Consider the following 23,415-nt stretch of genomic DNA (forward strand, 5'->3'; position numbering starts at 1 on the left):
CGGAGCCTGGAGCCTGTTTCTGATTCTGTGTCTCCCTCTCTCTCTGCCCCTCCCCGTTCATGCTCGTCTCTCTCTGTCCCAAAAATAAATAAAAAATGTTGAAAAAAAATTAAAAAAAAAAAAATAATAAATAAATAAATAAATAAATAAATAAATTGTAAAATTCAGTGCCATCTGGCACATTCCCTATGTTATGTAACTGTTACCTGTCTCAAGTTTCCAGCCATTTCTATCACCGTAAAAAAAACGCTGTACCCATTAAGCACCACTCCCCACTCCTCCCTTCCTCTGCCCCTGGCTCCCACCTGTCTGCCTCCTTTCTGATTTGCCTATTCTGGATGTTTCATGTAAACGGAATCATATTTATGAGCTTCTGTCACTCATTTCTCTCAGCAGGTTTCGTGGTTCACCCATGTTGATGCACGTATCAGCACTGCATTATTTTAAGGTAAATACGAACGATGCCCGCAATATTCCATTGTATGGACGTACCACATTTTGTTTTTCCATTCATCAGCTGATAGGCATTTGGGTTCTTTCCACTCTGGCTATTGTGAATCGTGTTGCTATAAACATTCATGTCCAAATAGTTGTTTGAATGCCTGCTTTCAATTCTTTGGCGTGTATAATTAGGGGGTGGAATTGCCGGGTCATACGGTGGTTCTACCAAAGCTTAATTTTGATTCTCGTTTTTGACAAGCCTTCTTAAAATGGTCTGAGATAATAACATGCTGCTGGCATTACCTTGTCTCTAAAGTCAATGTGGTTCTGGAGGATGGCTCTGTGGTAAGTGGCTGTCCTTACAAAATCTTGCATCATGTTCTGCTGCTGGGAAATGCAGCCATAAAACTGTGGGGGAAAAGACAAGGACAGGGACAGTCAACAACCCATAAGTTGTCCCCTTCATGCACACATGGTTCTGAGAGCCACCTTGGTCAAGGTAGGCTTAACCTAATACACAGGCAAGCTGAGGCTCTGAAAGACACAGGGACCTGTCCTTCTTAGCTCTGTTTGTAAGGTCTAGAACTGTAAGTGGACCCCAGCCTTTCAGCAGCTGCTTCACGAGATAGATTCAGGCCTCGATGTTGGTCAGACAAGTAAGTGCCCAGGGTCCCTCCTCAAAGCAGAGGCTATGAGGGTCAAGAGTAACAGCGATAAGAGAGAGAAAGGCCAGAGCCAAAAGGGATGTCCCTAATGAGTCTCATGAGCCAGGAGAGAAAAATAGGACTTGGACAGAGGTCTTGAGTGAGAGCGGGAGGAGAGCGGGAGGTAGTGACGATGATAATCCTGATCAGGCAAGCCAGCCCTCTAGCCCGCTCAGGTGTATCCGCAGGTGTGCATCACATGGAAACTCAGTTCCACCCGGAACAACTTTCCTGACCTGGAAATACTGCACGGCTGATGCCTCTTCTGTCCGCTGGCTGAACACCGAGGACTCCTTTTTCTCATTCCGGCAGCTTTTCAAGGTATTTGAAAATGAGCTGAGATCTGCAGGGACAAAAAGCAGACCCGTTTCTACACGGAGGGAAGCACAGAATTCACCACTACGCTCTTTACAAAATTCTGGGAAAATAGTAGAGGATTCAAAGGGCAGACGGCACCTGGGTGGCTCAGTCAGTCAAGCATTCATCCAAGTCTTGATTTCGCCTCAGGTCGTGATCTCGCAGATCTTGGGTTTGTGCCCTGCATCGGGCTCCACGCTGCAGAGCAAGAGCCTGCTTGGGATTCTCTCTCTTTCCCTCTCCGCCCTCCCTGGCTCATGCTCTCTCTCTCTCTCTCTCTCTCTCTCTCTCTCTCAAAATAAATAAACTTAAAAAAATAAAAAGAAAGAAAGAAAGGGCGCCTGGGTGGCTCAGTCAATTGAGCACCCAACTTCAGCTCAGGTCATGATCTCACGGTTCATGGGTTCGAGCCCCATGTCAGGCTCTGTGCTGACAGCTCAGAGCCTGGAGCCTGCTTTGGATTCTCTGTTTCCCTCTCTCTCTCTCTGCCCCTCCCCTGCTCACGCTCTGCCTCTCCCTCTCAGAAAAATAAATAAACATTAAAAAATTAAAAAAAAAAAGAAGATTCAAAGGGCATGTTCATCCCCAAACACACACATGATAAGGAATGGCAAGGTGGCTATGGGTGCCACTCTGAGATGTGACACCCTTACGTACACTTGTCACACATATTTGCATTCACCAATATCACATGAGAGAGCTTAATGGAACACATAGAGACTGGGCTCATGGGATCCTCCTGGTCCCGCATTCACAAAGCCAAACAGGTTTATTCTAAGTAAGTCCTCTGGGGAAGGTGATTGTTGATGATAAGGAAAAAATATATATGTGAATACAAAATATGCATATAATGGATATATATACATATGTATATCTATATAATCTCATTCTATTGTAACAACAGGGTTCTTTTCACACTTCTCTAGGTGTACAGAGAAAAAGGACAATAACTGAAGATACGTGAATACAAGGCAAAGCTTTCTATTATTTGAGGAAAAAAATACATAAGTGAAGGCTCAAAAAAAATCCCCAAAGTGGTATCACTAATAGCTAACACAGCCTACAAGGCTGTCAAGTTTTGTGAATTTTGCCTTAAAAATGTCTTTGAGGGGCGCCTGGGTGGCTAAGGTGGTAAAGCGTCTGACTTCAGTTCAGGTCAGATCTCACGGTTTGTGAGTTCGAGTCCTGCCTCAGGCTCTCTGCTGTCAGCACGCGGCCCATTTTGGATCCTCTGTCCCCCCTCTCTCTTCCCCTCCCCCACTCTCAGTCTCTCTCAAAAATAAACACAAAATTTTTAAAATAATTTAAAATTTAAAAATTTTTCAAAAATAATGTTTAAAAATGCAAAAAAAATTTGCATAATTACAAAATCAGTATTTGAAAAGTGTAGAAAATTCACAAAATGCAACAAACCCAAATGAAGAAAATAAAAATAATCATCTCATTATGCAAGCTATTAATTACTGTTCACATTTCGGTGTATATTCTCTTGGGGTGTGTGTGTGTGTGTGTGTGCGTGTGTGTGGAAAAATTCCTCTTTGCACAATTTCATCCCATTATTTTATAAATACATCTTTTAATTTAAGATACTATTGGGGAACCTGGGTGGCTCAATTGGTTAAGTGTCTGACTTGATATTGTCTCAGGTCAGGATCTCACGGTTCGTGGGATCAAGACCCATGTCAGGCTCTGTGCTGACAGTGGAGCCTGCCTGGGATTTTCTCTTTCTCCCCCTCTCTCTGAAAATGAATAAATAAACATTAAAAAAAAAAAGAAGAAAAAAGTACATGAATAACTTCCTGCATTTTTAAGTAGTCTCTTGACATGACTGTTAATGGATGTATGTTTCAGATGGACATGCCATTTCCCTATAGTTGGACCCCAAGTCCCTACCCTGGCGTACTATTTTGGGATGACAGAGCCCAGCACCTGTATCTGTAACTCTGTCCCTGGTGACTCTGATGACAAGACATTCTTGAGAACTCCAGTTAACAGAACCTCCGTACAAAATAAGTATCCTAACTCTATATTACAGTAAAAGAGACTCTAATTCTTTACAATTCCCTCCTACGTGGGCAATCAACAGACGAATCGGTATTTCTGTTCCCCCATGACATTTACCTTTTGACTGTTTTCTTTTACAATTAAGAAAAAACTCTGTAAATAATGTGATCATATGAAATTTAACAATTCAGAAAAGAAAGCCCAGAAGCAAAAAGAATTCCGAGGTATAACCACTAATAATATTTTGGGATAAAATCTCCCAGTAATTTTTTCCATATATTTTTATCTCTCTCTGTATTATTTACAATAGTACTGAACTCTCCTGCTTTACAACCTGTTTTTTTCTTTTTTCCTTTTTTTTGAGAGTGCGTGCGCGCATGCCTGTGAGTGGGGAAGATACGGGGTAAGGGAGACGGAGAATTTCAAGCAGGCTCCATGCCCAGTGTGAAGCCGGACACGGGGCTCGATCCCATGGCCCTGAGATCATGACTTGAGCCAAAATCAAGAGTCGGATGCTTAACCAACTGAGCCACCCAGGCCTTCCTACAGCCTGCTTTTTCATGAACAATAGTTAGCTTTTTCTGGTCAGTACTTTTCATATAGAATCTCTCAACTACACATAAAGCTATAGAGCCCATTAATTACGGTTTCCTTTTGGTCTTGTTTTTCCGATTTGTTCCCAGAGGCAACAGTTTCACAGACTTAGGAGATCTTAATTTCAACAAGATTTCTAACCATGTTCCTTCAAATTTTGGACCTAATTATTTCCTTGTCAACTTCTACAGGGGGTCAAAAGTACCAACTCTATTCAACTACAATTTTCTATATTTGCATTTTATTCCCTTCAAAAGACATTGGGTACTATTTTGAAACTTCAAAAATGTTTTAAAACTTTGTTAGATAAAAGCTTGCAACAAACTGGGTATAAAAAGGGAACACGCCTCAACACAGCAAAAGCCATACGTGACAGTCCTTCAGCTGACAGCGTACTCAACAGTAAAACATTGAAAGCTTTTCCTCTAAGACTGGGAACGAGACAAGGATGCCCACTGTCGCCATTCCTTTTTAACAAAGTGTTCGAAGTCCTAGCCAGAGCAATTAGGCAATACAAGGAAAGAAAAGGCATCCAAATTGGAAAAGGAGAAGCAAAATTGTCTCTATCTGCAGACAAATAGAAAACTCTAAAGACTCCACCAAAAAAACTGTTATAACCAATGAATTCCATAGAGGTGCAGGATACAATATCAATATACAAAAGTCAGCTGTGTTTCTAAACACCAACAACGAACTACTAGAAAGCAAATCCCATTTAAACCTGCATCAAGGGGCGCCTGGGTGGCGCAGTCGGTTAAGCGTCCGACTTCAGCCAGGTCACGATCTCGCGGTCCGTGAGTTCGAGCCCCGCGTCAGGCTCTGGGCTGATGGCTCGGAGCCTGGAGCCTGTTTCCGATTCTGTGTCTCCCTCTCTGTCTGCCCCTCCCCCGTTCATGCTCTGTCTCTCTCTGTCCCAAAAATAAATAAAAAACATTGAAAAAAAAAAATTAAAAAAAAAAAAATAAATAAACCTGCATCAAAAAGAATAAAATATTTAGGAATAAACGGGATCAAGGAAGTGACACCAGCATCTACATACTAAAATCTGTAAGACGTTGATGAAAAAAGTTGCAGATGACACAAATAAGGGGAAATATCTCCTGTGCTCATAGTTTGGAAGAATTAATATGATGAAAATGTCCCACACTACCCAAAGCAATCTACTGATTCAGTGCCATCCTATCAAAATTCTGAGGGCATTTTTCACAGAAAAACAATCCTAAAATTTGTATGGAACCACAAAACCCCCAACAGCCAAAGCACTCCTGAGAAAGAAGAACAAGGCTGGAGGCATCACACTTTCCCATTTCAAACTATATTACAAAGGTGTAGTAATTAAAACATTATGGCATTGTCATAAAAACACACAGATGGATGGAACAGAAGAAAGAGCCCAGAGATAAACTCTTGTTTATATACTCAACCAAATTACAACAAAGAAACGAAGAAGGTATAATGGAGAAAGGATAGTCTCTGCAATAAATGATGCTGGGCAGAGTGGACATCCACACGCACCTCTGGATATCCACTGGACCCCTTACACCATGCCCAATAGTCAACTCAAGATGGATTAAATTGTGGAACATAAGATCTGAAACCATAACGCTTCTAGAAGAAAATGGGGTAAACACTTCAACATTGGTCTTGGCAATGATGTTTTGAATTTGACACCAAAAGCAAAGGCAACAACAGGAAAAATAAAGAAGCGGGATGACATCAAACTAAAATGCTTCTGTGCCGTAAAGACAATACCAACAAAATGAAAAGGCAACCTACAGGATGGGAGAAAATATTGGCAAATCACACATCTGATAAGGAGTTAATATCTAAAAAATATATAAAGAACTCATAGAGCCCCACAGTAGGAAAAAAACCTAATCAATCTGATTAAAAACTAGGCAATGGAATTGAACAGGCACTCTTCCAAAGGCATGCAGATGGCCATCAGACACACGAAAAGACGCTTCATATCGCTCATCATCAGGTAACGCAAATCGAAACCACAGCGAGACATCAGCTCCCACCTGTCAGAATGGCAATCATCAAAAAGCAAAAGATAACAAGTGTTGGTGAGGATGTGGAGAGAAGGGAGCCCTCGTGCACTGTTGGCGGGAATGTAAACTGGTGCAGCCGCCACGGAAAACAGTAAGGAAATTCCTCAAGAAGTTAAAATAGAACTACCATCTGATCCAGCAATCCCGCTCCTGGGTATATAATCCAAAAGGAAGTGAAATCATTATCTCAGCAATGTCTGCACTCCCATGTTCATTACAACGATATTCACAGTAGCTAAGACAGGGAACTAGCTTAAGTGTCTGTCAACAGATGAATGGATAAAGATGTGAGAAATATTTTATGTTAATATATATGTATATTATATATTATATAACATCTGTTCCCCACAATGAAATATTATTCAGCCATGAGACAGAAGGAAATCCTGCCATTCGCGACCACATGGATAGAACTTGACAGCATTATGCTAAATGAAGTAAGACAGAGGAAGACAAATATAGCATGTTATCGCTTACACGTGGAATCTTCTTTTAAAAAGTCAAGCTCCTAGAAAGAAAGAGTAGAAAAGTGGTTGCCAGGAGCTGTGGGGCAGAATAGGATAGGGAGAGGCTGGTAAAGGGATATAAATGTTCAGCTACAAGATGCACAGGGTCTGAGGATCTAATGTATAACATGGTGACTACAGTCGCTAACAGTGGATTGTATAATTGAAATCTGCTGAGACTACTGAAATGGTCAAAAAAAAAAAAAAAAAAAAAGAGGTTAGAGTGGGAGAGAGCCAAAGCATAAGAGACTGTTAAAAACTGAGAACAAACTGAGGGTTGATGGGGGGTGGGAGGGAGGGCAGGGTGGGTGATGGGTATTGAGGAGGGCACCTTTTGGGATGAGCACTGGGTGTTGTGTGGAAACCAATTTGACAGTAAATTTCATATATTAAAAAATAAAAAAATAAATAAATTAAAAAAAAAAAAGAAATGTTCAAATGTACCAAAAAATGAAATGAAATGAAATGAAATGAAACGAAATGAAATGAAATGAAATTTCTCAGACATACTAAAAAAAATACCAGAAGATATTAGATAATATTTACCCAGCTCTGGTCTCTTGGCCCCTGTCCAATTCCCTCTGATCTCACAGAGACAGCCAGCAGTGGTTTGTGTCACCCATGTGTGAGTTCTTTGAATCCTGGGCATCTAAGCTGTTTGGGCTTTCAAAGCCTACAGTAAATTCATTTGTTCAACGCACAGTCTTTTGAATATTCTCAACCGTCTCCATACTTTGGGGGAAATCCGAGCTCTTAATACAGCCAAAAATAAAGGGTGCCTAATTTAGCAAACAGGATGTGTGACACGTGGAAAAGTATCATTTTTGGTTAACAAACAAGATTATGACTATCAAGTAACACGGCTAGTCTTGTGTCACTCACCAACTGACTCCAAAGGAGACAACCGTCTCCAAAGGAGACGATGGCAAAAGAGAAGTTCCAACAAAGTTTTAGGTTACAGCAGTATCCATGCAACACATAACCGGCCTTCCAAAATAAACAGTAATTGTATCTATTAGCTCTATTATGTTTGCTATTTGAAAAATCCAATATTATTACACTACAGACACTACAGTCACAACTCTTTCAGAGTCTCTTGTGTAACAAATTTACGATGTATTTATGGGATTCAGAAACTAAGAAGCATCCAGGAAAGTGCAGGAAGCAGCATCAATTAACTCCTGCCTATGATGATTTCTGTCCCAATGGCTGCCAGGAAAATGTTTTCCTTACAAGCCACCCTTACCTTTACTTTAAGTGGTTAAATGAATATGTACAAATAAAGAAAATGTCTGTGTTTCCATGCGAGGTATGAGGATTTTTTAAAAATTTGTTGTAATTATTTTTTTTTAACATTTGTTCAGTTTTGAGAGACATAGAGAGACAGAGCACAAGCAGGGGAGGGGCAAAGAGGGAAGGAGACACAGAGACTGAGACAGAGACACAGACACCGAGCTTCCCAACGCGGGGCTCGAACCCACGAACCGCGAGATCATGACCTGAGGGATTTTTTTTAAACACACTTTTAAAAGGACAAGAAATTTAATTGTTGACTTCTCCCTCCCCTCAGTGTCCAGAAGAAAGGACTCTGGAGGACACTGTGTTAAACGATCCAGGCCCCTCTAACAAAGTGCCGTAGAGTGGGTGATTTATAAACAACAGAAATCCATCTCTCACAGGTCTGGAGGCTGGAATTCTGAGATCAGGGTGCTACGCATGGTCAGGCCCTAGTGTTGCAGACTGCTCGCTTCTGGCGGTGTCCTCACATGGTGAAAGTGGTAAGGGACCTCTCTGGGGTCTCTTTTATAATCGCTTCCCAAAGACCCCACCTTCAAATACCACCACATTGAGGATGAAGTTTCAAAATATGAACTTTGGGGAGACATAAACCTCCCGTCTGTGGCAATTCTCAGTGGAGGACCCAAAATGAGACACAGCCAGACGCAACTTCTCTTCCTTGATTCTCCAAACCAGGGGGAGGGACTTTCGCCAAGAGGAGCGAAGGAATCTTTAAATCCAGCAGGTACTTTTGCCTTTGGAGAACATTTTGGCAAGAAGAGCCTTTTTTTTTTCTTTTTTTTTTTTTTTTAATGAAAAAGCTTTTTGATCTGCAGGCATCATTTGTTTACAAGATGCCATTCATTCTGTAGGGCCAGGAAGGCTCCCAGAGGAGAGAAAAGAAAGGCCCGCTGTTTAGAACATAATTAAGTCTAAATGGATGTTCACGTTTGCATATTGGCTCCTTCCGGCCGCTCAGGGTAGAAAAGGTGGGAGGAGAGAGGTCAGAGCCAGGGCTCTGGAATAAAGAGGTCCCAGTTGGGTAGATTCCAGAAGCGAAGCACAGGGCGGGGCATATAGGAAGGAGGAAATGCCCTCTATTCCTAACAAAAGCCAAGTCCCTCCGGCAAGGCATGAATCGTGAGTCAAAAGGGGACTTCTTTCAAAGGACACACTTATCCACACTGTTTGTGAAGAGGGCAGCCGCTCTGGCTTAAACCGCCATGTTCTGTCATTTTCACCACAAACAAAAAGATGCAATTTTCTCTACCACGTAGATATTAACCGTGCTACAGCCATGGCTCTCATCATTTTCCTTTGATTCTCGAGCTCGGTTTCGGCTTCTTCGTACCAAGCCATTACTTTTCAATTTCAGCATGCAGTCATACTCGCGGATCAATAGACTGCGGAGATTCACCGTTTCCTTATTGTTGTTCCTTCCAAAAGACCAGATTGAAGGGATCTGTTTTTGTTTGCTCGCTTCTCTTAAATAGCTGCTATTTACAAGAGATACTGTCTGTAGTGCTTTCCATGCAGAGTTTATTTACCAAGCATCTTTCTTTGCAGGAAAGGGTAATACCTGTCTGACTGCATCACCTGTTCTGGCCACATGTCCCAAAATTGTACCAGAAAATACACAACTGACAATATGATAATCGCGGTGTGGATTTCTTCTTCTTCTTCTTCTTTTTTTTTTTTTTAAATAATATGTCAAACTCTAAACACTGTAGCAGACATGCTTTGGGGCTATCGTGACTCATTTACCGACAGCCTCTTTTATTTTTTTCTCTAGCTCATCAGCTCAAGTTTGCCAAATCAAGCTCAGCGCGCTGGGCACCTAAGGAAGCGATCTATTTTCCTGCAGTCAGTACACAAAGGAGACAACGAAGCAACGACTTGCCCCATTCAATTCTCCTTCCCCTAGCTTCATGGTCTGGGTGCCCCCCCTCTCGGGATGGAAATGGGTTAGGGAAGACTGCACTGTTCCTCCTATCTGGGCAGAGCTGGACAAACAGGTGTACCCATGGGGGCATCATTCAAGCAGTATGGGTAGGAGGCCAACAGCTGCAAGCTGGTCTTCTCTCTGAACATTCCCCCCACACGTATACTTGCAGGGGACTCTGCTGCTGAGTGAAATTCAACTGAAGGACGGCCCTTCTTACTTCTCATACAAGCAGGTTTTCTTAGTAAAGTAGCAGAAGGATTTAGACATAAAGTAGATTCCTTGAGCGGTCGACAGAGCACTATTACAGGATACTGGCTATTTCTGGGGCGCTTGGGTGACTCGGTCGGTTAAACGCTCGACTCTTGATTTCGACTCAGGTCATGATCTCACGGCTTGTGAGTTTGAACCCTGCGTCAGGCTGTACGTTGACAGCGTGGAGCCTGTTGGGATTCTCTGCTTCTCTCTCTAGTCCTCCCCCGCTCGCCCTCTCTCTCTCTCTCTCTCAAACCAAATAAATAAACATTTAAAAAAAAGACACTGGATATTTCTATTGTACGCATGGGAAAACTAGACAAACAGACGGCTTCACCAAACGTCCAGCTAATTTCTCTCTCATACCGTTTTTGTCTCCTTTTGGGGGAAAAAAAAAACAAAAAACAAAAACAAAACAAAACTTGTCAGCATTCCTTGAAAGCAACTGCCAAATCAGCCTCTCTCAAAACAAAAGTACTGAGGCACTCTCAGAAACTGAATGTTCGACTCGCTTTGCTTTTCTCTCCGAGCCTTGCAATTTGCAATCCAAACCTGTAATTCATGATCCATATACCACTTACCTAACACTATTTTTGTCCAACCAAAACATTAGTACAAGGCACTGGGGAGAGCCATTCGGGAGTATTTTCTATACTTGTTACATCTATAAATCTTTAGAGACTTCTGCAAAAAAAAAAAAATGGGTCACACATTTTATCAAGTTTCTGAGGCGATTTTCATGCCTATCTTAAAAACCAATTAAACACTTACTGAGATGATCGGCATTGACCTAAACATGTAAAATGGCCTCACCATTTGTGAAGGTAGGTTTGGAGGGAGGTTCATTCATTTGTTTGAAGGTTGAGCCAAGTCCCTCATCCCCGTGGGATCCTCATCCTCCCGCCCTGGTGTTCCACCGCCGACAGGAAAAGCCCAGAATCTAAGCACTGTGTGGTCTCCAGTAAGCAGAAGGAACAGGGGTCAGCCTTGGACAGAGGGATAATTGACTGACCCCGAGCAGGACCAAGATTCTAAGCAAAGGACATCAGTGAAAACTCGTTGGTTGGCAAGTGGTGGAAATTCAGCTAAGTTGAACTGAAAGAGAAATGCTCCGGCTCACAAAACTGACAAATCAAGGATTAAAATTCCATTTTCAGGAATGGCTGTGTCCAGGATCTCAAAGGATAGTGCTGAGACACCCTCTCTCTACTTCTCCCTCTGTTTCCTAGCTCTGCCTCCCCATCTTTCTATCACTGTCTCTTTCTCTCTTTCTTAATCCCTATTTCTCGCTTCAGGCTTCACGCTCAGGAGGATGAGATGACCCATCACAGAACAAGATTACCACCAGCATCTCCGGAACAACACCGCAACCACCCCAGCAGAGCCAATCTTTCTAACACGTTCCAACAAAAGCCCCAGACCGAACCTCATTGAACCCTGTTCAATTAAAGACCCATTCCTGAGTCTGTTGTTCTGGCCAGGGGTCCGTGCTCATTGACCAGACTCGAGTCAGCCCTGTTTGAACCCAAAGGAAAACTGGGCGTCTGTCAGCAGAAGAAAGAAGAGTAAGGACTGACCAAAGCACAGCTGACCACTGCTGAGAGAGAAGTGGAAACATGACAGAATAAGTGGGAATGGGAAGTATAAGTGAGAAGATCTGTGTGCCTCAAGGGACCAACTGGGGAAAGGTGAGTCTTGGAAAACATACATTCAGCTGTGTGGCTTCTGCAGCGTTTGAGCTGTGGCTAGCCCAAACCCAGGTTTTGCTCCCAGCAGCAGACTGAGTCAACACTTCCGGTCCTGGATCATGTTGCAGCCCTGATGTGGCACGTTTTTACCAGCTCCATATTCCTGTCCACACTCGCTGAGAGTATCTGGCCCTGCCCACACCTCCTGGCATTCTGTTTCTACCACTGGATTCCCATATCCCACCCAGCAGAGCATCGGATCCTGTGTCCCACCTTAGTTAAGAATGAGTTGCTGGTGGGGCGCCTGGGTGGCTCAGTCGGTTAAGCGTCCGACTTCGGCTCGGGTCACGATCTCACGGTCCGTGAGTTCGAGCCCCGTGTCGGGCTCTGGGCTGACAGCTCAGAGCCTGGAGCCTGCCTCGGATTCTGTGTCTCCCTCTCTCTCTGACCCTCCCCTGTTCATGCTCTGTCTCTCTCTGTCTCAAAAATAAATAAACGTTAAAAAAAATTAAAAAGGAAAAGAATGAGTGGCTGGACAGCAGGGTCACGCAGGCTGAAGGAAGAGACTCAGACACCGTTATACAGCGGATGGGCTCTGGGGCTCTGAAGGGAGGTTATCCTGCAGAAACTACTGATTGCATTCCTTTTCACACCCAAAAAAGTTCTGGAAATAGATGGTTACCAGACAGGAGGTGGGTGGGGTGGGTGGGTGAAACAGGTGATGGGGACTAAAGAGTATGCTTATCATGACAAGAAGAAAAAGAAAAGGGGGCGCCTGGGTGGCTCAGTCGGTTGAGCATCCAACTTCAGCTCAGGTCATGATCTTGTGTTTGTGGGTTCGAGCCACACGCTGGGCTCTGTGCTGACAGCCCGGAGCCTGGAGACTGCTTTGGATTCTATAACACCCTCTCTCTCGGCCACTCCCCTGCTCATGCTCCCTCTGTCTCTGTCTCTCTCTCATAAATAAATAAAACATTAAAAAAAATTTAATGACATTTAACAACTTTAATCAACATTTAAAAAATTTTTAATGTTTTATTTATTTTTGAGAGAGAGATAGAGCACGAGCAGGGGAGGGGCCGAGAGAGAGGGAGGCACAGAATCCGAAGCAGGCTCCAAGCTCTGAGCTGTCAGCAAAGAGCCCGACGCGGGGCTTGAACCCACAAACGCAGGATCATGACCTGAGCAAAAGTTGGATGCTCAACCGACTGAGCCACCCAGGAGCCCCTTGAAATCAACATTTTTATGGTTGCTTATGCCATATTCCCTACATTCTCCAAACAACTAACTCTGGGTAAGCATTAATATAATCCAACATAAAATGTTAAAAACTGGAACAGCAGCCTGTACTGTCAGAGCATAATGTTCAGGGTACTTCATTTAGCCAAGTGAAAACTTAGCATAATAGGTAGACAAAAAAAAATCTCTCTGGGATTCTCTTTATGTATTATCTGTAAATGGATGAGACAGAAGGACCCTAAACTCAGTTGAGCACATCTGTACCTGTTCCAAGGCACAGGAAAGAAGGTACTTTGTACCTGACAGACTTGAGATTTCAAGTCACATAAAAAACCACTTCAGATGACAAGGAGCATCTTTTGCTTTTTCAAAACAACTTAAAAAAATTTTTAATGATTATTTATTTTTGAGAGAGAGAGAGAGAGAGAGACAGCACAAGCGGGGGAGGGATAGACAGAGAGGCAGACCCAGAATCCAAAGCAGGCTCCAGGCTCTGAGGTGTTAGCACAGAGCCCGACGCGGGGCTTGAACCCACGAACCGTGAGATCATGACCTGAGCCAAAGTCCAACGCTCAAGGGACTGAGCCACGCAGGCGCCCCAATACAACTTTTTTAAAAAGATTATTTATTTATTTTGAGAAAGAGGTGTGGGGCAGAGAGAGAGAGAGGAAGACAGAGAATCCCAAACAGGCTCCACATGTCAGCACACAGCCCGACTTGGGGCTTGATCTCATGAATGATGGGCTCGTGACCTAAGTTGAAATCGAGAGTCGGACACTTAACCAACTGAGCCCCCCAGGTGTCCCACAGTAGGGGACTTTTATTTATTTTTTTTTTAATTTTTAACGTTTATTCATTTTTGAGAGACAGAGAGAGACAGAGCATGAGTGGGGAAGGGGCAGAGAGAGAGGGAGACACAGAATTGGAAGCAGGCTCCAGGCTCCGAGCTGTCAGCACAGAGCCTGACGTGGGGCTTGAACTCACAGACCATGAGATCATGACCTGAGCCGAAGTCGGACGCTCAACCGACTGAGCCACCCAGGTGCCCCAATAGGGGACTTTTAGATCGAGCTTTTAAGATCTCAAAGCTAGCTCTTTTTAAGATCTAGCTCTTTTCCACTCAAACATGGATTTAACAATAATACTACACAGCTGTGCTACCTTACAATGAATTATTCTTGTCTTCCTTTTTTTTTTTTTTTTTTTTTTTTTTTGAGAGAGAGAGAGAAAAACTCACCTACGGTGGTTTTCTCAATGACACGAATCTGTAATTGGCTGGAAGCAGGGATATGCACGTGCCTTCGTAGCTCAATCTCTTTGCTATTCTGTTGTTTTCTCTTTCACATTTATATAGCTGGTTCATTGGGTGCAAAATGACTGAGCACAGGCTAAATCCAGCCCTCAGGCATTTTTAAATTTGGCCATCCTGTGTCTTAAAAACCAGAAAAATTTCACAGGAAATGTGAGTTTCTGGCTAAAAGTGTGCATCAGGATATCCCTGGGTCTGAATTTCTCCGTGGCAACAACCACCACAAGGGAAGGAGCTGCTGTCGTGTTTTGAATGCAAACGCATCTCCAGGTGGCCAAGGCGGCGGACGTCTCATATTTGCAACCGGCCCTCTTCTGGGCACTTCTGTCCCCGGCCTGGGCCCTGCTGGCATTTGAGTCTGTGCTCCCATATCCCCCATGATCCACTACAAAATTAAGTGGACAGCAAGTCTGCAGCTGAAAATATCAACAACCCCCCTTCTATTTCCAAGCATCATGAAGTCAGAAAAGCTACAGAAAATGATAGACGAAATTTTACCATGCTACCTTTTCAATCACATGTTAGTTTCATTTCGAGCTTATAGAAGAAGCTGTTGATCTTCTTGGCAGTGACTTTACTTGGCTATTTTGTGCAGATGCTCAAGAGAGCACATTCAAACTCTAAGTCTACAGCGCTTAGATAAGCTCTGGGGATGGGTCCGGATCATTCCTGAACAACTCACCTTCCCAGCACTGTGGGGCTGCCGACTGTCCTGAGTGTCATTTCAGCTGTGAAGATGAGTTTCTATCAGGGCATCTACCTCCCCTAACCCTCCCCTACGGCTAGAGATGATCTAGGGACCTCAGGAGTGTGACATCCATAGATGAAGAGCAATCCTGCCCAGCAAGGATGCCCATAGCATGGCCTGCATTATCACCCTCTCCTCACAAACTGGCCCAACCATCTACTTCCATGAGAAACGGGCCCAAGCATCTACCTCTGTGATAAGCAGCCAATGGGTATAGTCGAGTTGAATGAACGCTCCTTGGTCGACATCCATCTGTACTCTCCTCATATGGAATGGTGTATACCATGGACCCAAAGTCAGGAGGATTACACTCAATGATATTGGTTACAGGCAGTGTTTTCATGGCCAAAGCCAGCAGGTGTTGTGTTTTTTTGCTTTGTTTTTGTTTGGTGTGTGTGTGTGCAGGGGGTGACTTAGCTGAAGCTTTAACTGCACGCCAGCTCTCGAATGGGCACTGAGCTTAGAACTCTTGATACTCTCATTTGAAGGATGTTCCACATATGATTAGGGGCCCACGCTGAGAAACTTTCTTCAGATCTAACGCCAAAAGGAGCTTTGCTTGATATAGTCTGCCTGCTGGCCACTGCTCTGCCCCTGTGGGCATTGGGAATCTTGTAAATTGATCACGTTTGCCCTTCTGCTTGGGTGCCAGGATGCTGAGAGCCAAAATCATGGGTCTGCAGTAGTATTTGTGGGTCCTATGCTATGCAGATTGGTGTTTTAATGTCCTCTTGGCCTCAGTTCTCTGTGCTTTCTATATTTTCCCTGATCTTGAAATGTATGGATTTTAATTTTCTTACATAAACATGTGTGGAAATTCCACTTTCATGGTGGAAGAAATTGGGAGCTGGATTCACGGATGGAGGACGGACAAAAAGATCGATCTGTTGATTCCACCGTTACTATATGAAGATTTAACAGACCAGTTAAATTGGTCTGCAACTTTCTGCCTCACTTTCCACACAATAACCACCCTCCCCCTCCCCGGCTCTGAACAGCAAATACAAGGACTTTGGAAGCAACAGTGTTGGTCCCATATGCTGAAAGCAGATGGGAGCTGCACTGTCTTCATAGTAGCATCTGCCCAGGAACCAAAGTGAAGAGGAGGAGGCTGGGGGAAAGAGCAGGAGGGGAGATAAACACAAAAGAGCAATCAGGAGTGGAGAAGAGAGATACTTCCTGCTACCAGTCTCAGCCACGGTTAAAAAGCAAGCACATATTTATGAACTGCTCCATTTGATATTTTCACATTCATGGTGTTGTTTAATTCAATCCCCACTGCCGGGAGGTGTTATGATCTCTGCTGTACAGATGAAGGTGAGATACAGACACAGTTTCCTCTGAGTCAAATTAGCGAGGCCAATGTTTATTGCCCTTACCAGCATCTGCATTCCAGAAAGTGGGGAATTCTAAAACGTAGGACTTTGTTTTTCTTTTTCCTTTTTCTTTTCTTTTTGTTTTAGAGAGAGAGGGAGAGAGAAAACACCAGAGTGAAGGAGGGGCAGAGAGAGAGGGAGAGTAGGACATTCTTGAAGAGCATGTTCTACACTGGAGGACAAAAGGAACAAAGACAGAATTCAGAGGTACTAGACTGAGGTGACATAACTAACAGAGAAATGGCTTAGCTGCAGCCAGAGAGACTGATTACACAGAGAAATGTTTTTTTTGTTTTTTGTTTTTTTATGCCCAGCACTACAAAATCATGACAGTCATGGCTTTTATGTGTGTAAATGCAGAATTCCCTTCTTTGGAGACTAGTTTTCCATTATTCTGGGTTGGGAAAATTATTCCCAAAACTTTTAAAAAATATTCCAGCTGATCAATAACTGTCCGTATAAACCAGGTAACTATCAATCACACAATGTATGACTTATCACAGTAAAGCAACAAGAACACCAAGTTTACAGTGATGTCAGCATCAGACCTGAGTAAGACATCCCTTGTGTCTACCGCCCAACCCATCCCCCAGAAAAAGTTGGCATCCATGCATGGCCTAAAGCACCTTCATGGGAGCTGTGGGATCCAGCCCTGTACACAAAAAGACAGAGGCAGAGTCTCACCCCACCATGTGTCAGGTGCCAGGTACAAAGATCTTGGTTCCAGCAATGGACCCTGCAGGGACCTATGAACTAGCTCCAGCCCTTCTCAACTGTGGTCTGAGAGTCCCCAAGAAAACACTATCTTGGATAATCACCTATGGATGAGAGCACTTTTGTGGAAATCCAGGTTTTCAATGGGTAAGTGTCAACACACTGTCAAAGCAAAAAAATAAAATACGAATTTGGACACACTGGAGGGGGTAAGAGGAACAGTCTGACTTTACCCACATCACTCCTCTTCCAAGAAAGCAGATCTTAAGGCTAGGAGAGATCTTCTTGCCCATGATTTCTACCACGGGGGAAAGTGAGAGTGTGTAAGTTCCCAGCTTCTCCAGCTGTGCGGAATGCTGCCAAAGATGTTCACTTCTTTTTCACCCCATCCAGACTACCAAATCATGAGAAGCATGACTGGGAATGGGAAGAGACTAGGAGAGTGGCAGACAGGACTCACAGAGGGCATTAAAGGGACAAGAATCCTACGAAGTTGGGTTATGGACTCCATCAAGAAGCTCACTAACAAGCTGCTGGAGACATCTTGCTCATGGATCTCTGCAGATGGCCCACAGGCATGTTCAATGCTCTGCACGCCTCACTCACACACACCTCCCCACTATGGCCAGCTCTCTGTGTGAGCTCCTGATGGTGGCAGTGAGAGCAAGCTCCGGCAGGTGGCTGGTGAGCATGTAGAAAGCCAGCCCCAAATCGTGGGCCAAGAAGAGACCACACACTGAAGCTTGAGCATCATCTTTTGGGAAACAAAGGAAAACCATCAGTACTTGACCTCGAGCATCACAAGATTGAAAGAAGAGATTAAGGGTTAAGAATTCTCGGGGCGCCTGGGTGGCTCAGTCAGTTGAGCGTCCAATTTCAGCTCGGGTCACGATCTCACGGTTCGTGAGTTCGAGCCCCGCATCAGGCTCTGGGCTGATGGCTCAGAGCCTGGAGCCTGCTTCCGATTCTGTGTCTCCCTCTCTCTCTGCCCCTCCCCCATTCATGCTCTGTCTCTCTCTGTCTCAAAAATAAATAAACATTAAAAAAAATTAAAAAAAAAGAATTCTGCCACATAAGGGAGCAAGAAATGTAGAGCAGGTATATCCACAGAAGGTCTGAGACAGCCTCAGAATCCCTAGCAGGACTGATGGAAGGTATTTCTCTCCCAGTTATTAAAGACTGGAGTAGGTGATACTTCTTCAAATGTGAAGACAGCTATGCTGCAAATTTCAAGGAACATGAAAAATCAAGGCCATGTGATATCACTGAAGGGTCACAATAATCTTCTGGTAACCAATGACAAAGACTAGACTATGATTTACCCAGTAAATAATTCAAAATAGCTGTTTTAAAGAAACTTAATGAGCTATTGGAAAACACAGAAAGATAATTCAATGAAATCAGGAAAATAATACATGAACAAAATGAGAAGTTTAACAAAGAGGCAGAAATCATAAAAAAGAATCCAATAGAAATTCTGGGGCTAAAGAATACAATGAGTTGAAAAAAATGCAATGGAGAATATCAACAGCAGACTGGACAAAACAGAAGAAAGAATCTGTAAGTTACAAGACAGAACTTTGAAACTGTCCAGTCAGAGGAGAACAAAGAAAAAAGAATGAAAAAGAGTGAACAAAATAATATACATAAATGGAGGGTACCTACATAAATTTATATGTTTGATTATTTAAAAAACAAAGAGTGAACACAGCATATGTGACCTATAGGATACCATAAAAAGAAAAAAAAACGTGCAAATTACTGGAGGTCCAGAAGGAAAGGGAGGGAAAAGATGGCAGAAACCTTCTTTGAAGGAGTAAATCTCCTTTCCTCTGGAGAGAGACTTGGTATCCAAGTTGATGACATCCATAGTACCAAATAAACTCAAGGTGAAAGAATCCTCCCCAAATATATTACAATAAAACCGCAAACCAATCAACGAGAATTTTATTTTTTTAATTTTATTTATTTTTAGAAAGGCAGAGATAGCATGAGTAAGGTAGGGGCAGAGAGAGAGAGAGAGTGAGAGAGAGAATCCCAAGAAGGTTGTGCACTGGTAGCACAGAGCCCGATGTGGGGCTCAAATTCACGAAACCATGAGACCTGAGCTGAAACTAAGAGTCTGGTGCTTAACTGACTTAGCCCCCCAGGCACCCCAAACACAGATTATTTTAAAAGCAGGAAAAGAATAAAAAGCTTGTAACTTGCAAGGGAACCCCAATTAGAATATCAGCAGATTTCTCAGCAGAAACCTTATGGGCCAGAATAGAGTAGGAGGATATATTTAAAGTGCTGAAAGAAAAAACTACCAAGAATACCCTATCCAGCAAAGTTATGCTTCAGAAATAAAGGACAGGAAAACTTTTCCAAACAGAGAAAAACTGAGGAAGTTCACTGCCACTAGACCTACCTTATAAGAAATGCTGGAAGGATTTCTTTATGATGAACTGAAAGAATACTAATTAGTAACATGGAAACATATGAAAATATACAATACACTAATTCAGAAATACCGTCATTCTATAATATGGCAGTGTGTTAATCACTTAATACTAGTTTAAGTGTTAAAGGACAAGAATATCAAAAATACCTATAGCAGGGGCACTTGGGTGGCTCGGTCGGTTAATCATCCGACCCTGATTTCAGCTCAGATCATGATCTCATGGTTGGTGAGATTGAGCCCTGACTCAGGTTCTGTGCTGACAGAGCAGAAACTGCTTGGGATTCTCTCTCTCACCCTCTCTCTGTCCCTACCCTACTCGCATTGTCTCTGTCTCCCTCTCTCTCTCAAAATAAATACAATTTTAAAAAACTATAAAAAAACTTGGCTAGGATATAATGACATCCAAACCATTTAAAAAATAACTATAGCGATAACAATTTGTTAATGAATACACAATATAAAAATAGGTAAATTGAGACATCAAAACCAAAACATGGGGAAAGGAGGCTATAGAACACAGTTTTTGCGCAATTGAATTGTTGGTGTAAAATTGCCTGTTATAAGATTTTTTTCAAGTTTATTTATTTATTTTGAGAGAGAGAGAGAGAGAGAGAATGCGCACATGCACATGATCATGGGGGGCAGAGAGAGCGAGCGAGGGGATGCCAAACAGGCTCTAAGATGTCAGTACAGAGCCCAATGTGGGACTCAATCCCATAAACCATGAGATCATGACCTGAGCAGAATTCAAGAGTTGGACGCTTAATCAACCGAGCCACCCAGGTGCCCCATAAGATGTTTTATGTAAGCTTCATGGTAATTATAAAGCCAAAACCTATAGTAGATTCACAAAAAATAAAGAGAAGGGAATCAAAGTATACCACTACAAAAAAAAAAATCATCAATTTACGAAGGAAGACATTAAGAGAAGGAAAAAGGAAATACAAAACAGCCAGAAAACCATCAATAAGATGGCATTAGTAAGTCCTTACCTATCAACAATTACCCTGCCAATAATTACTCTAAATATAAATGGATTGATTTCTTTTTTTTGTTTCTAGTTTTTATTTAAATTCTAGTTAGTTAACATATAGTATAATATTAGTTTCATAAATGGATTAATTTCTAATTAATTTTCAATCAAAAGGCAGAGAGTGGTTGGTTGGATAAGCATATGCAAGTACATGTACACACACATACACACACACACACGAACCAACTATATGCTGCCTACAAGAGACTTATTTCAGCTTTAAGGAAACACACAGGCTCAGAGTGAAGAGGTATAAAAGGACCTCCCATGAAGGGGAAACCGAAAGAGCACGGTACCTATAGTTAGAGCAGAAAAAGTAGACTTTAAGCCCCAAACCACAAAAACAAAGGAAGTCATTATAAAATGATAAAGGAATCAATTCATCAAGATGATATAACAATCATAAATATATATGCACCCAACACTGGAGTGCCTAAATATATTAAGCAAATATTAGCAGATCTGAGGGGAGAAATAGATAAAAATACAATAATAGGGGACTTCAATTTCCAATTCTCACTTCAATACCCACCCAGATAATCAATAGGGAAACACTGGATTTAAACTATACTTCAGATCAAATGAACATAATAGACATCTATAGAACACCCTATCCAATGGCAGAATATACACGCTCCCCAAATACCCACAGAACATTCTCCAGGATAGATCATACGATATGTTACAAAACAAGTCTTGGCAAATTTAAGAAGACTGAAATCATACCAGTATCTTTTCTGACCACAAAAGTAGGAAACTAATAATCAATAAGAGGAAAGCTGGAAAAGTCACAAATACATGGAAATGAAACAACACTCTCCTAAACAACCAATAAGTCAAAGAAGAAATAAAATATATTGATACATACAAAAATGGAAATAAAACATACCAAAACCTATTGAATACAGCAGAAGCAATTCTAAGAAGGAAGCTTTAATGATAACTACATAACGAAAAAAAGATCTCAAATAAACAACCTGACTTTACACCTCAAGGAAGAACAAAATAAGTCCAATGTCAGAACAAAAAAAGCAAATATCAGAGTATGAATGAAATAGAGAACAGAAAAAAAAATTACATCAATGAAACTAAGAGCTGGGTTTTTATTCTATTTATTTATTTATTTATTTATTTATTTATTTATTTATTTGAATTGTAATTTATTTTATTTTATTCTATTGTTTTTATGAAATTTATTGCCAAATTGGTTTCCATACAACACCCAGTGCTCATCCCAAAAAATGCCCTCTTCAATACCCATCACCCACCCCCCATCAACCCTCAGTTTGTTCTCCATTTTTTAGAGTCTAAGAGCTGGGTTTTTAAACAGACAAACAAAATTGGCAAAATTTTACCTAGATTAGCTGAAAAAAGATGACTCAAATAAGTATAATCAGAAATGAAAGAGGAGACATTGAAACTGATATCACAGAAATACAAAAGGTCATTAAGAGGCTACTATGAGCGATTTTCTACACGAACAAGGTGGATGGCCTAGAAGAAATTCCTAGAAACAACCAAAGTACCAAAAGTGAATTATGAGGAATTCGAAATCTGAAAAGACCAATAATGAGTAAAGAGATTGAATCAGTACTAAAAAAAAACCCTCCCAACTAAAAAAAGCCCCGGGGCCAGATGGTTTTTCTGGTGAATTCTACCAAATATTTAAAGAAGGATTAGCGCCATCCCTTTCAAACTCTTCTAAAAGTTAAAAAAGAGGAAACACCCCCAAACTCATTCTACAAGGTGAGCATTGCCCTGACACCAAGCCATATAAGAACACTACAAGAAAAGAAAACTATAGGCCATTATCTTCGATAAACATAAATGCAAAAAGTCTCAACAAATTATTACCAGGCCAAATTTAACAACACACTATGATAATTTATCCCTGGGACACAAAGATAGCTCAACATATGCAAATCACTAAATGTGATACACCATGTGAACAGAATGAAAGATAACAGTCATTCAATCATCTCCGTAGATGGAGAAAAAGCACTTCATAAAATACAACATCCTTTCCCGATAAAAGCTCTCAACAAAGTAAGCACAGAAGGAACGTATCTCAACTTAATAAAGACTGTATATAACAAAACCAGAGATTACATCATGCTGAATGGTCATCATGCAATGGTCAGGTTGAAAGTTTTCCTCTAAGCTGTATAACAAGACAAGGGTGTCTACTCTCACCCCTCCTATTTAACAGGGTACTGGAAGTCCTAGCCAGAACAATCGCGGGGCGGGGGGGGGGGGGGCGGGGGAAGACATTCAAATCAGAAAGGAAAAAGTAAAACTCCTTGTCTGCAGATGATATGATCTCATAGAGAGAAAATCCTCAAGACTTCACTGAAGCACTATTAGAACTAATGAACAAATTCAGGAAAGGTGCAGGATACAAAATTAATCTACAGAAATAAGTTGCATTTTTATATACTAACAATGAATCTAAAAAAGAAAGGGGAAAAAATCATTACAATAACATCAGGAACAATAAAATACTTTGGAATAAATTTAACCGGGGAGGCGAAAGATCTGCCCACTGAAAACTGAAGAAGACTTTGATAAAAGAAACTCAAAAACACCAACAAATGGAAATATATCTATATCTTTTTTTTTTTTAATTTTTATTTATTTATTTATTTTTTAATATATGAAATTTACTGTCAAATTGGTTTCCATACAACACCCAGTGCTCATCCCAAAAGGTGCCCTCCTCAATACCCATCA

The 23,415-nt window shown here is 41.8% G+C and overlaps 1 protein-coding gene across 1 annotated transcript in view; it reads right to left on the reverse strand.

The window, feature by feature from the left end:
* Nucleotides 1-23,415, reverse strand: part of LOC131490783 (histone-arginine methyltransferase CARM1-like) — a 259,132-nt gene that overhangs the window by 99,047 nt on the left and 136,670 nt on the right. The window contains exons 5-6 of the mRNA XM_058693237.1: nt 1,382-1,488; nt 745-849 (exon numbers count right to left, since the gene is read on the reverse strand). Coding sequence (XP_058549220.1) covers nt 745-849; nt 1,382-1,488 — 212 coding nt within the window. The remainder of the gene's footprint in view (nt 1-744; nt 850-1,381; nt 1,489-23,415) is intronic.

Source organism: Neofelis nebulosa, chromosome 12 (assembly GCF_028018385.1).
Source record: "Neofelis nebulosa isolate mNeoNeb1 chromosome 12, mNeoNeb1.pri, whole genome shotgun sequence".
Lineage (NCBI taxonomy): Eukaryota > Metazoa > Chordata > Mammalia > Carnivora > Felidae > Neofelis > Neofelis nebulosa.